At 41.9% G+C, this 14263-nt stretch overlaps 1 protein-coding gene across 7 annotated transcripts in view; it reads left to right on the top strand.

Moving 5' to 3' along the window:
• LOC129355366 (rho GTPase-activating protein 21-like) overlaps positions 1–9107 on the top strand; it is a 114890-nt gene extending 105783 nt beyond the window's left edge. For 5 of the 7 annotated variants that reach the window (XM_055024895.1, XM_055024894.1, XM_055024896.1 and 2 more), the window contains exons 16-24: positions 2665–2817; positions 2919–2997; positions 3118–3191; positions 3280–3369; positions 3456–3581; positions 3662–3706; positions 3794–3887; positions 7544–7575; positions 7671–9107. In XM_055024895.1, the coding sequence (XP_054880870.1) occupies positions 2665–2817; positions 2919–2997; positions 3118–3191; positions 3280–3369; positions 3456–3581; positions 3662–3706; positions 3794–3887; positions 7544–7575; positions 7671–8417 (1440 nt within the window). In that variant the 3' untranslated portion in view covers positions 8418–9107. Of the gene's footprint in view, positions 1–750; positions 2818–2918; positions 2998–3117; positions 3192–3279; positions 3370–3455; positions 3582–3661; positions 3707–3793; positions 3888–7256; positions 7282–7543; positions 7576–7670 lie in introns of those variants that run through there. The other 2 variants (XM_055024897.1, XM_055024898.1) reach the window with 2 other exon arrangements.
• The last annotated feature ends 5156 nt before the right edge of the window (positions 9108–14263 follow it).

Here is a 14263-nt window from a genome sequence, read left to right as displayed (position 1 = left end):
TATATGTCCCTTCAGCCATCAGAGCTCGTCTCATTCATTGGGCCCATACGGCAAAGTTTTTTTGTCATCCTGGCATTAACAGAACAGTCTCACTGATCAGATAAAACTTTTGGTGGCCATCCTTATATAATGATGTCAAGGACTATGTGCTCGCCTGTCCCATTTGTGCTCGCAATAAGACCCGTAATCAGCCCCCCAGTGGGTTACTTCAACCTCTCCCAGTTCCCAAACGTCCATGGTCACATATAGCCTTGGACTTTGTTACTGGATTGCCACCTTCTAAGGGCTTTATCACAATATAATCTGTCATTGACAGTTTCTCTAAGGCTTGTCATCTTGTTCCCTTACGTAAACTTCCCACTGCCATGCAAACTGCTCATCTTCTAACCAAACATGTTACGTTTGCATGGAATCCCCACTGAGATCCTGTAAGACAGAGGCCTGCAGTTTGTTTCTAGAGTCTGGAAGGAGTTTGGTACCACTCTAGGGGCTAAGGTAACTCTCAGTTCTGGGTTTCATCCCAAAACTAATGGTCAGACTGAATGCCTGAACCAGGAGCTTGAGGCTACTCTTCGTTGTCTCTGTTCCTCGCACTCTGCAACCTGGAGTTTATACTTGCCTTGGGTGGAGTATGCCCACAATAGTCACACCTCAACTGCTACTGGCCTATCACCTTTTGAGTCTTGTCTTGGTTATGAGCCCCCTCTGTTCCCATCAGATGATCAACAGTCATCTGTCACCTCTGTCCAGCATCACCTCCGCCGTTGCAGACACATCTGGACACAAACCAATGCTGCTCTCAACTGGACAGCGGAGGGGAATTGCATTTGGGCAGATCGTAAGAGAACACCTGTGCCCTCGTACTCACCTGGACCCACTCGTGACATCAATCTCAAAGCATCCAATTGTAAGCTGTCCCCTCGGTTCATTGGTCCCTTTGAGATAACTTCTGTGCTCAGTCCTTCAGCCGTCTGCCTCAAGCTTCCCGCTGGATTAAAGATTCACCTTGTGTTTCATGTCTCTCTCCTCAAACCTGTCCGTTCCAGCCCTCTTTGCCCTCCTTCTAGACCCCCACCACACGCCCGGGATATTGATGGCCATCTCCACTCCGTTCCAACAAGCCCCTGGCTCTCCATCACCTTCCTCGCATTCGCCTCTGGAGCCACCGTCACCACTCCCCACACAAGACCCTGGACACCTTTCTCCCACTCCTCATCAAACCACCCTGGAGCATCCCCGATTGTGTGATCCTAACCCTCCCCAGTGAAGTCAAGAAGACCTGTTATTGTTTTGTTCTGTTGACAATAAAAACGTGTAGATTACCTAAAAACGTGTAGATTCTGCATGTGGGTCAGAAGGTTAAATCCAAACATGTCAAGTTTAAAGTTGCTCACAGCACTGAAACAGCTTTGCTTCGAGCGCTGCATTTGATTCTGCAGATTATCAGATTCTTTTATATAGATTGAAACATTGTGTTGGCCTGAGAGAAGACAGAACCTTCTCAGTTCATCTTGACCAATGCTGTTCAGGGGCCAAACCTTTAAAGTATGGGTTTCCACAAGGCTCAATTTTAGATCCATCCATCCATCCATTTTCTGATCACCCTTCTCCCTAATGGGATCAGGAGTTGCTGGTGTCTATCTCCAGCTGGGTTCCGGGCAAGAGGCGGGGTCACCCTGGACAGGTCGCCAGTCTGTCGCAGGGCAAAACAGACAAAAAGGACAAACAACTATGCACACACACTCCTAAGGAGAATTTCAATTAACCTGACAGTCATGTTTTTGGACTGTGGGAGGAAGCCAGAGAACATGAAGAGAACTTGCAAACTCCTTGCAGAAAGACCCCAGCCGGGAATCGAACCAAGGACCGTCTTGCTGCAAGGCAACAGTGCTACGAACTGCGCCACTGTGCAGCCCAAATTTTAGATCACATTTTGTTTATTTTATAATTATTGAAAATATTGCAGCATGCATCAATATTAGTGTTAAAAAACAAAGGTTCTGTAACCTTTCTGTAATCCTGATAAACTTTCTATTACTATCTTTAGGCTTTCTTTCCCAGTCTCAAGACATTTATCCATTATTTTCAAAGGTTACCTGTAGCAGGTGATGGAGAGCCAGGGGCTTGTTGGTTTGTCAGGCTACCTGTAGAATTGCACTTTGATCTTACATTTCAGCAAATGAACGGTTGTTTACATGCAGTATCTCACAGACCAATCGGGGGTGCCCGTGGACCACCACTCCGTGGGGGACCAGAGTTTGACAAACACCGGTCTATGCTGAAGAAAAAGTTGGCAATTTTGAAAAAAAAAAGTTCTTCTGACTCACTAATTTTTCTCATTCAACAACTGCCACTGCTCTGCTTTCCTAAAATACTCTTACCAACACATGGCATGATGGAAAGTTTTATTTAACATAAGCTTCACTAAATGATCAGATATTTAGGGAACGACACCAACTACTTCACAACTACTTCTAATACAGATTATTATTTACATTTGCTTTTTGATTTTCTTACTGAAGGAAAATGCCATTTACAATAACAACTTTTCATTCAAACAGACAGAAACTTGTGAACAGTGAAAAAAAAAATTTATGATCATTTAAGGGATACACTTGAAAGTGATAGTGGTTCCAAGAAGTAGAGATTTTTTCCTGTCCACAGTTTGTCCCTCTGATTGTTGAGATATGCTGCGGTGTGGTGGAGTCCTCTGGTCTGGAGTACACCGGAATCTACCGCGTGCCTGGGAACAATGCCATGGTGTCAAGTCTGCAGGAACACCTCAACAAGGGCCTGGACATCAATACTGCTGAAGAGGTTTGGAGAGCTTGCATTTTCTCAGACTTTCGATGGGATATCCTGCCTTTAGGGTCATAGATTTGATTTGGATAATTCTGCCTCCTTTTGTCTCTTTACAGAGATGGCAAGATCTGAATGTCATCAGCAGTCTGCTTAAATCATTCTTCAGAAATCTGCCTGAGCCTCTGTTCACTGATGGTGAGTCTGGGCGGCCCCACCCTCGTTCTTCACTGTGAAGACACATCTACAGCATGAAAGAAGCTTATGTCACTGAGTTTTTCACTTTTAAGAAGAAGATTGCTGTTTTTTTGTATGCAGACAAATATAACAACTTCATCGATGCCAACCGGATAGAAGTTGTTTATGACAGACTGAAGACCATGAAAAAACTGGTGTGCTCTCAAGATGTGGACAACTTTTAAAATCTGCCGTGATAAAACCAGATGACATTCCTAACATACATCCCTTGGCTCGTTTCAGATTCATGACCTCCCAGATTATTATTACCATACCCTTAAGTTCCTGGTGAGTCATTTGAAGATGGTGGCAGACCACTCTGAAAAGAACAAGGTGAGCTTTGTGCCCCCTGACATTGACTGAGCATTTCCACTCAAACACACCATTTTGTCACTGATGGAGTTCTGGCCTTATTCCAGATGGAGCCAAGAAACCTGGCTCTGGTGTTTGGTCCCACTCTGGTGAGGACGTCAGAGGACAATATGACTGACATGGTCACCCACCTGCCTGACCGTTATAAAATAGTGGAGACACTCATCCTTCATGTAAGAGTGACCACCTACAACCTCAGAACCTCCAGCAGAACCTTGATGTGCATTAACATTGTGCTGCTTTGATTTTGCAGCATGACTGGTTCTTCTGTGATGGTGAGCTGGATCAGGACAATACAGTGAGTTTGCGTCCCCCCCGCTGGAAAATTTGTAACAGGAAAATGTATCCAGGTTTACATTTATTTTGGTGATGTGTGTGTTCGTAGGCCCCAGAGTGTAAGCGGGACATTCAGCCTGTCCCTAACATCGATCACCTCCTGTCAAACATTGGCAGGGCGGGCATGCCTGGGGATGCTTCAGGTGAGGAGGACCAAGCATTCCACGCTTCCTGTGGTTCATTTACAGCTTGTTTTAACATTAGAAGTGGACAGAAGATCTAATCTCAGACTGTCAAATACAGAGATTGCTGAGACTTTAGAGCATAGGTGTCAAACTCTGGCCAGTGGGCCAAATTTGGCCCGCAGTGTAATTATATTTGGCCCGCGAGGCAATTTCAAATCAATATTAGAGCCGGCCCACCGGTATTATACGGTGGCAATGCGGTGATGCCACATTCACCGGTTATACTACGAATCCATAATGCTCTGCTGTTTTTTGGCGTGTCAATCAGGACAGAGGCAGCAGTGGCAGAGCCAGAGGGGTGGCCCTTGCCACCCCTACTGCCACCCCACTGGAAATGGTAATTTTAAAATATAATACTTATGAGATCGGCAAAGATTTGCCAGGAAAACTGTAATTTCCGACTGTCCCTGAAAGCAGCCCGATACCCGACGCTGTTCATTGGTTAAACTGACATGTGGTTCCTGCTTGATCCAAAAGACACCCGTGGCTTTAGAGTTACACCGTCAAGGAGTTTTGCAGGTATTTCCAACATTTTACCGCTCACCGGTAACCGCTGTTACCTTCCTAATGAGAGGCGGCACTTGTCCTACATTTCTAAAAAAAAAAAAAAAAATGGTTGTGCACCGCTGCATAGTGCCTCGTTTATTATATTAGCCATGCTAGTGCTGATAGATCGTGTTTTAGACAGATTCTTTTAACATATGTTTTAGTGCACATGCTGCCCTCTAATGTTTTATATCTCCCAGCTCTTGCTTGAAATGTGTGTGGTAAGAATATGAGAAAAACCATTAAGTTTTATGACTGAAATGTAAGTGTCATATGAAAGCTTTGAATTATAACCTCACTAGTTATATTAATTAATTTTGAACGAAAGGAAACAAATATTTTTTCCTTTCGTTCCATGGAACGGTCCATTTGTATATGGACCCCTCTGATAAAGCCTTGCTCACCCTTTGGCCCCCCCTTGAAAAAAAGTCTAGCTCCGCCACTGAGAGGCAGACACGCCTTCTCCTCTGTGTCAGTAGCACTTATGGTAGAGGACATGGGTGTATTATGAAGGTGGTGATCCGTCTTCTTGCGCACCAGCACTTACCTATGTGAGCAACTTTTCTCCTCAATAAAAATGACTAAAACATCTCACAGGAGACGTCTGACTGACGAACACCTTTTTTTTGATAATGAATTGTTTCGTCAGCTCAAACCACGAGGCCCGACATTGATGAACTCAATGTCATTAATGACAGGTATTTGGCTTGGCCGCATCAGAGTAGATCAGTGTGGCGCAAAATGAGCAATAAATAAGTTTTCTATGCACCTTTTCTTGTTACGCCAAGGCCTGAATGGTTTATTCATAGTTTATTTAATGATTTATTTTCAAATTTATTAGCCTGTGTACAAACCTAATTGTGACATTTAGGTCAGAAAGGAGGCATTCAATTTTTATTTAAATTTTATTTAATATGTTTAATATTTTATTTCATATATTAAATATATTTTATTTATTATATTTTATTTAATATGATAATATGTTTTATTATTATTAGCAACTCAATTTTGCACACCTGCACTTTTAAGGTAGATAAGCTTTGCTTGTTCAATATTTATTGTTATATTAGAACTTGTTTGGGTCCATATCAAAAGATTCATTTGTTCAACCTTGGCCCGCGACTTTGTTCAATTTAAAGTTTTGGCCCACTGTGTATTTGAGTTTGACACCCCTGCTTTAGAGGAAGCTTCCTTACAGAATCGCTTCATAAAGCAGGCATACTGGGTACCACACTTCAAAGACACTAAATCGTACCAAGTACTTTTGTCTTTTTTCTAGTGTAAGATTCTCGGCACACTTCAATATGACAAAACTACCTTACAAGGATTTTGTCCAGGAAAACATAATAACTTGTTTTAACTCAATAATTCCTTAATATTTATGAAAATAGATGTCATCAATATAGCAGATTTTTTTTCACCTATAATAAGAGTAACCTTGGGAAGACCCCTGATAACACTCCACACGGAGGCCCTAAGCTTCCAATCAGTCTATAACTCAGGAACAAATCTTAATGCAATAAAGAGAGTGTTCTTCAACAATTTGATTAGAATGTGGAGAACATTGCTTTAAAAAACTGTGAATTACATAATTGAAAATGTTTATGTCAGTAGATTATGTATTTCATAAACATTTGTAGTTGTTGCCTAACTGACTTGGAAATGTCTGATCTGGTTTTGTAGTGGAGTCGGAGCTCTGTGAAACATGGAGATTTATCCATCACACCAGATAGTGTGGGTAGTGTTTGAGAATCTTAGAGGTCTTCTGGGGTGCAGTAGACTCCACCTTCACTGCTCCTAGCAGTGGGTAGAGGTTCATTGATGTTTTGGTTGGATGTCATGGTGGTGTTAAACTGGGCCTGAACGAAGCTTTGGAGCAGCTCATGGGAATATGAAGCAGGACTGACCACACATGCCCACATGGTTCTGCTCATGCTGGACTTGCAGAGGCATCACGTGTATATTTCTTAGAACAGCATCTCCACATGGAACCTGCACCTAATCAGCTAGACAATCAGCCACACCAGGCCTCGTAGCAGGAGAACCTGGACCATCTATCTGACTGCTACATCCCTTCAGACTATCACAGAAAAGTCCAGTGAGGAGGAAGATGGGGGTTGGGGCTTAGTCAGAGAAGAACCTGTTTCAGGCTTCAATGGGAGTGTGATCAGCTCACAGGGTTAGCTCCAGATCCAGTATGCTCAGGTTGCACAGCTCTCCCCTTCATGTTGCTGCTACTGATGAGGTGACAGAGTGCTAATCAGGATCCTTCCCAGTGGAAGGCCCACAGTGATGAGGGAGACCAAGAAACCTCCATATGTCTGGGAAAATCTAGTTCAATAAGATTAAATAATGGAAAATAGCAGAAGCAGCATTGTAGCATGAGCACAATGGGTCTGACCTTAATGGTGTTAAGGAACATGATGGGATCACAAGAGAACACCTTGCAGTGTCATCATTCCTGTCACTCAAGAGCTGTTCCACATTTCTCCCAATCCAGCCACGTTTTATACACCATGGAGTTGGGCTTGCTTTTGGTCTAAAGAGGGATTAAGAGTAATCAAATAGCACTATGTATATGCTGAACATATACAGCAACCCAAAATCTCAATAAAATAAGAACCCCCTGCAGTATGGTTGATGTGCCAGCATGTTTCAGGGTCTTCATGTCTGCTCAGATGACCAGTGAAAGCTTGATGCTCCCAGATCTACTGCTAAAGTCAGTCAACATTCAGCATTTCAAACTCTGTCTCCTGAACCTTCTGCTCTCCTTTGATCTAGCTCAGACCGTGGATCGCCCTCTTCGGTAGGACCAGGTCTTCAAACTACAGCATATGTGTGTGTGTGTGGTGCCCCTCTGTCATCCTCTTGTTTTTCTTGCCATCATTTCTGTCTTTCTGTCAGACAACTAAACCATTGTGTTGATAACCTCCAGGTGGCTCATTAATAAAGATAAATAATCCAACACTAAGAGTTTTCCTGAAAGTTTGGTTGTAGGTTCATAAGTTATAATTTGAAATCACTTTGCAAAACGTGGTTCTAACACACATCTTCCTTTCTTTGGTCAGATTCCACCACCAGTGATTCAATTAAACTGAAGGTAAGCAGAAGGAAACTACTGTGATATTCATTTTTTTATCTGCTGTAAATAAGGATGAAATGCCAGATTTCTGGACTGGGGATTCATCTTTTCAGATTTCTTCCACTTCCAAGAGAGATCTGAATGCCAGGGACTTCCTTCCCAAATCCATCATCTCTGCTGTGACCCGCAAACGTAAAAAATGCCTCAGCCCCCATCTAGCAGTCAGCAGCGGTGACGAGGACTCTGAGCATGAACTGGTCAAGAACACAAGCTATGGAGAGAGAGATGAAGGTCCGCTTGATGGAAGGGAAACACATGAACCGGTCCAAGGGGAACACAGCTGCTCAAAAAAAGAAAAGAGAAATGGATTAGAACATGTGCAGACATCAGAAGAGGGAAAAGGAGAAGAGACAACTGTGAGGAAGGAAGCAGACGGAGGGGTAGATTCTCAGCAGAGCCACGGCAAATACCCAAAACCTCCAGCAACAACAAGCCCACCATCACATACCAAGATTCTGAGTGACGCCAAAGAACGTCCCAGCGTTCCATTTTGGATTTCCCGCAGCTGCTTCCCCCCTTTGCAGACCTTTAGTTGCCTCAGAGAGTGGAGTCAGGCAGCCAGTACAGGTAGGCCTACTAGGACCAGGGCCATCTCCATTAATCTTGAGGTGGGCCAGGGCCAGGAGATTGGCAGAGATCAGAGATCAGATGGGGTAAAAGTGATTAGAACTGAGGAAGTGCAAGCAACTCATTGTGGATTTCTTCAGCAGAGGTCCATCACAGCAGGTTCAGCTCAATATCCCCTTCTTGCCTTCTCCTCTATTCAGGATGGACTGATCAGCAATCCTCTGTGGTGTTAAGGTCAGCTCCAGATTCTCAAGTAAGGAGGAGAGCATGGCGTCGCCACACTGTGGTCATTTAAGCTAGCTTTTAATTCTACTGAAACAGAAAAGTTTACCCGCCAACATCTGCTCAACTGTGTCTCTCAAATCGTGATGGTGCACCCCTTTTTATGTTTTTGGATCTCATGCCTCAAAAATCTGACTTTTACTAACTATTAGAATGTTGTAAATGTAAGAACAGAATATCTTCATTTATATAACAAACAAAAAGCTAAAAATGTGTGTTAAAAACAGCGTCCATCTTAACTACTTACTTAGGAAAGCGGAAAAACTGGCCTGCTATTCGCATGGAGTAGTAAATTGTTCATCAGTGCAGTGAACAGTTTTCTACACCCGGAGATTTATAGGCTGTTACTCCCTATTCAGGGTTCCATATGGGACCAACAGGAGAGAGCAGAGGCCAAGCAGAACCACAGCCAAATCTCCCAACTCTGACCCCCCCTCCAAGTTTTGACCTTCCAGCCCTCAGCTGTTGTCTATTAATAATTAGATAGGTCTGACCCAAACTTCTCTGCCAAGGCAACTTGATCTCTGTGCCCTTCTTCATGTACTATGATTGTGTTGAGGCGTTGTTTTGTATTTTGTTGTCTAAATCTTTCCCAACCTTTGTTTATAAAACATGTAATTTATTAAATTTTTTGTTTTGGACATGATTTGGTCTGTTGTCTTTTAGATTGGAACTAAGAAGCAAGAGTGAAATGAAGGCTGGAATGTGTTCAAGATTAGTTCTTGCACAGGTTTCAGTTTGAGCTTTATTCTTGGGAATAGTGCATGTTGGGGTCGGTATGAACTTATTTGCAGTCATGAACAGTATGAACCTAAGTGCCAAAGGCGGTGGAGCTGCAATGCACAGGCCCTACTCTGTCCAGCCTCTTCTTCCGTGACATTTTACAAGGACGGAGCTTGAGGAGACAAATCTTTGATCATTCCTGTCTGCATAGTCTCTCTACATCCTTTTGTGTTTGTGCTTATGGGCCGAACAGCAGTTCAGATTACCCACCCTTCTTGGAGTCCTTAGAGGGGGTACTGGAGAGTGCCCCACCTGGGGATTCCCTGGTTCTGCTGGGTGACTTCAATGCTCACATGGGCAATGACAGTGAGACCTGGAGGGGTGTGGTTGGGAGGAACACTCCCCCCGATCTGAACTCGAGTGGTGTCCTGTTGTTGGACTTCTGTGCTCGTCACGGATTGTCCATAACGAACACCCTGTTCAGGCATAAAGGTGTCTATATGTGCACTTGGCACCAGGACACCCTAGGCCAAAGTTCGATGATCGACTTTGTCATTGTTTTATTGGATCTGTGGCCATATGTCTTGGACACTCAGGTGAAGAGAAGTGCGGAGCTGTCCACTGACAACTAACTGGTGGTGAGTTGGCTCCAGTGGGAGGGGAGGATGCCGGTCAGACTTGGCAGGTCCAAAAGTGTTGTGAGGGTCTTCTGGGTATGTGAGACGGAGCTTTAACTCGCATCCTGGGCAGACATTGAGTTTGAGGGGACCATGTTCCGTGCCTCCATTGTTGAGGCGGCTCACCGGAGCTATGGCCGCAAGGTGCCTGTCTCGGCGGCAACCCTCAAACCCGTTGGTGCACACCTTGGGTGAGGGATGCTATCAGGCTGAAGGAGTCCTATCAGGCCTTTTTGGCCTCTGGGATTCCGGAAGCAGCTGACGGATACCGGCGGGCAAGGCGGCATGTGGCTCGGGTGGTTGCTGAGGCAAAAACTCGGGTGTGGGAGGAGATCTGAGAGGCCATGGAAAAAGAGGGGATTCTGGTCCACCATCCGCCGTCTCAGGAAGGGGAAGCAGTGCAGAACCAACACTGTTTATAGTGGGGATGGTGTGCTGCTGACCTCGATTCGGGACATTGTGGGCCGGTGGGTGGAGTACTTCAAAGACCTCCTCAATCCCACCAACTTGCCTTCCATTGAGGAAGCTGAACCTGGGGATTCTGGGTCGGGCTCTCTAATCTCTGGGGACGAGATCGCCGAGGTGGTTAAAAAGCTCCTCGGTGGCAGGGCCCTGGGGGTGGATGAGATTCGCCCAGAGTTTCTTCAGGTGCTGGATTTTATATGGTTATGTTGGTCAATGCGACTCTGCAATATCGCATGGACATTGGAGGCAGTTCCCCTGGATTGGCAGACTGGGGTAGTCTCCCTTTCGGCTGAGCAGAGACAATTTTTATTTTGGGTTCCTGACTTGTACTCACACATACCTTTGGCAAAATCACATAAATTCTTCATGGATGTAAATTTGAAACTGATTGGATTATTTCACCGGTTGACCCAAATGTAATGTTTTTGAATAAATATTGACTTTCAAAAGAAAGGTTGTATCCTTATACAGTGCACTTTAAAATGCTGTGGAATTGGTTCCAACCACAGACCTAAATTTTGAAGCATGCTCTTTTATCTCAAACAAATCTGTCTCCACTATCAATAGCGCTATCTCGGGGGTGTCCAAACTTTTTTTAGTGAGGGCCAATACAGAAAAATTAACAAAAGGCTGGGCCACACACTAGAGGTGACATATGTGCCTCAAAACAGCGGAAGTTTACGCAGAATGCTCATACAGCTGCGGCACCAGCTGTTCTTTTACTTGTAGGTTCTTGTTCAGTGTATTCAGATGATGTGTAAGATCAACTAAAAAGGCCAGGTCTGCCAGCCACAGAGGGTCACGTAGTTCATGATTCTTGAAAAAATCAAAAGCCCCGTTCTCTTTTAAAACTGGTCAATTTCTGATCTCAGTGAATGAAACCGCTGCAGCACAGTCGCTCAGAGCTAAGCCAGCGCACATTCGAGTGACATCCTGAAAATCTTTGTGGGCCAGTCCTCTAGCTTGAATTATGTTGAGAGTGTAACAGTTCATCACATCACTCACCTGGACAGTCGGCACACAGCGCTTCTTGGTAAGTCAAAAATGCACCACTGTGTAATTTTCTGCAAATTCATGAAAGTTCAGCTTCATAATCTTTGAAACACCTTAGAAGTACTGAGAAGCAGTATATTTTAGTGTTTTGAACAATTCCAGTGTTGATCTCAGTGAAAGAAGTCAAAAATAAGACTAAGACGAAAAAAGCTTTCTCTCAGTGAAATAAGTCAAAAATGCACCACTGTGTAATTTTCTGCAAATTCATAAAAGTTCAGCTTCATAATCTTTGAAACAGCTTAGAAGTACTGAGAAGCAGTAAATTTTAGTGTTTTGAACAATTCCAGTGTTGATCTCAGTGAAAGAAGTCAAAAATCAGACTAAGACGAAAAAAGCTTTCTCTCTGTGAAATAAGTCAAAAATGCACCACTGTGTAATTTTCTGCAAATTCATGAAAGTTCAGCTTCATAATCTTTGAAACAGCTTAGAAGTACTGAGAAGCAGTATATTTTAGTGTTTTGAACAATTCCAGTGTTGATCTCAGTGAAAGAAGTGAAAAATAAGACTAAGACGAAAAAAGCTTTCTCTCAGTGAAATAAGTCAAAAATGCACCACTGTGTAATTTTCTGCAAATTCATGGAAGTTCAGCTTCATAATCTTTGAAACAGCTTAGAAGTACTGAGAAGCAGTAAATTTTAGTGTTTTGAACAATTCCAGTGTTGATCTCAGTGAAAGAAGTCAAAAATAAGACTAAGACGAAAAAAGCTTTCTCTCAGTGAAATAAGTCAAAAATGCACCACTGTGTAATTTTCTGCAAATTCATGAAAGTTCAGCTTCAAAATCTTTGAAACAGCTTAGAAGTACTGAGAAGCAGTAAATTTTAGTGTTTTGAACAATTCCAGTGTTGATCTCAGTGAAAGAAGTCAAAAATAAGACTAAGACGAAAAAAGCTTTCTCTCAGTGAAATAAGTCAAAAATGCACCACTGTGTAATTTTCTGCAAATTCATGAAAGTTCAGCTTCATAATCTTTGAAACAGCTTAGAAGTACTGAGAAGCAGTAAATTTTAGTGTTTTGAACAATTCCAGTGTTGATCTCAGTGAAAGAAGTCAAAAATAAGACTAAGACGAAAAAAGCTTTCTCTCAGTGAAATAAGTCAAAAATGCACCACTGTGTAATTTTCTGCAAATTCATGAAAGTTCAGCTTTATAATCTTTGAAACAGCTTAGAAGTACTGAGAAGCAGTAAATTTTAGTGTTTTGAACAATTCCAGTGTTGATCTCAGTGAAAGAAGTCAAAAATAAGACTAAGACGAAAAAAGCTTTCTCTCAGTGAAATAAGTCAAAAATGCACCACTGTGTAATTTTCTGCAAATTCATGAAAGTTCAGCTTCATAATCTTTGAAACAGCTTAGAAGTACTGAGAAGCAGTAAATTTTAGTGTTTTGAACAATTCCAGTGTTGATCTCAGTGAAAGAAGTCAAAAATAAGACTAAGACGAAAAAAGCTTTCTCTCAGTGAAATAAGTCAAAAATGCACCACTGTGTAATTTTCTGCAAATTCATGAAAGTTCAGCTTCATAATCTTTGAAACAGCTTAGAAGTACTGAGAAGCAGTAAATTTTAGTGTTTTGACCATTTCCAGTGTTGATCTCAGTGAAAGAAGTCAAAAATAAGACTAAGACGAAAAAAGCTTTCTCTCAGTGAAATAAGTCAAAAATGCACCACTGTGTAATTTTCTGCAAATTCATGAAAGTTCAGCTTCATAATCTTTGAAACAGCTTAGAAGTACTGAGAAGCAGTAAATTTTAGTGTTTTGACCATTTCCAGTGTTGATCTCAGTGAAAGAAGTCAAAAATAAGACTAAGACGAAAAAAGCTTTCTCTCAGTGAAATAAGTCAAAAATGCACCACTGTGTAATTTTCTGCAAATTCATGAAAGTTCAGCTTCATAATCTTTGAAACAGCTTAGAAGTACTGAGAAGCAGTAAATTTTAGTGTTTTGAACAATTCCAGTGTTGATCTCAGTGAAAGAAGTCAAAAATAAGACTAAGACGAAAAAAGCTTTCTCTCAGTGAAATAAGTCAAAAATGCACCACTGTGTAATTTTCTGCAAATTCATGAAAGTTCAGCTTCATAATCTTTGAAACAGCTTAGAAGTACTGAGAAGCAGTAAATTTTAGTGTTTTGAACAATTCCAGTGTTGATCTCAGTGAAAGAAGTCAAAAATAAGACTAAGACGAAAAAAGCTTTCTCAGTGAAATAAGTCAAAAATGCACCACTGTGTAATTTTCTGCAAATTCATGAAAGTTCAGCTTCATAATCTTTGAAACAGCTTAGAAGTACTGAGAAGCAGTAAATTTTAGTGTTTTGAACAATTCCAGTGTTGATCTCAGTGAAAGAAGTCAAAAATAAGACTAAGACGAAAAAAGCTTTCTCTCAGTGAAATAAGTCAAAAATGCACCACTGTGTAATTTTCTGCAAATTCATGAAAGTTCAGCTTCATAATCTTTGAAACAGCTTAGAAGTACTGAGAAGCAGTAAATTTTAGTGTTTTGAACAATTCCAGTGTTGATCTCAGTGAAAGAAGTCAAAAATAAGACTAAGACGAAAAAAGCTTTCTCTCAGTGAAATAAGTCAAAAATGCACCACTGTGTAATTTTCTGCAAATTCATGAAAGTTCAGCTTCATAATCTTTGAAACAGATTAGAAGTACTGAGAAGCAGTAAATTTTAGTGTTTTGAACAATTCCAGTGTTGATCTCAGTGAAAAAAGTCAAAAATAAGACTAAGACGAAAAAAGCTTTCTCTCAGTGAAATAAGTCAAAAATGCACCACTGTGTAATTTTCTGCAAATTCATGAAAGTTCAGCTTCATAATCTTTGAAACAGCTTAGAAGTACTGAGAAGCAGTAAATTTTAGTGTTTTGAACAATTCCAGTGTT

Source organism: Poeciliopsis prolifica, unplaced genomic scaffold, assembly GCF_027474105.1.
Source record: "Poeciliopsis prolifica strain line A6 unplaced genomic scaffold, Auburn_PproV2 SCAFFOLD132, whole genome shotgun sequence".
NCBI lineage: Eukaryota > Metazoa > Chordata > Actinopteri > Cyprinodontiformes > Poeciliidae > Poeciliopsis > Poeciliopsis prolifica.
Note: the sequence above shows the minus strand (reverse complement) of the source record. Positions and strands in the feature narration are given on the sequence as shown.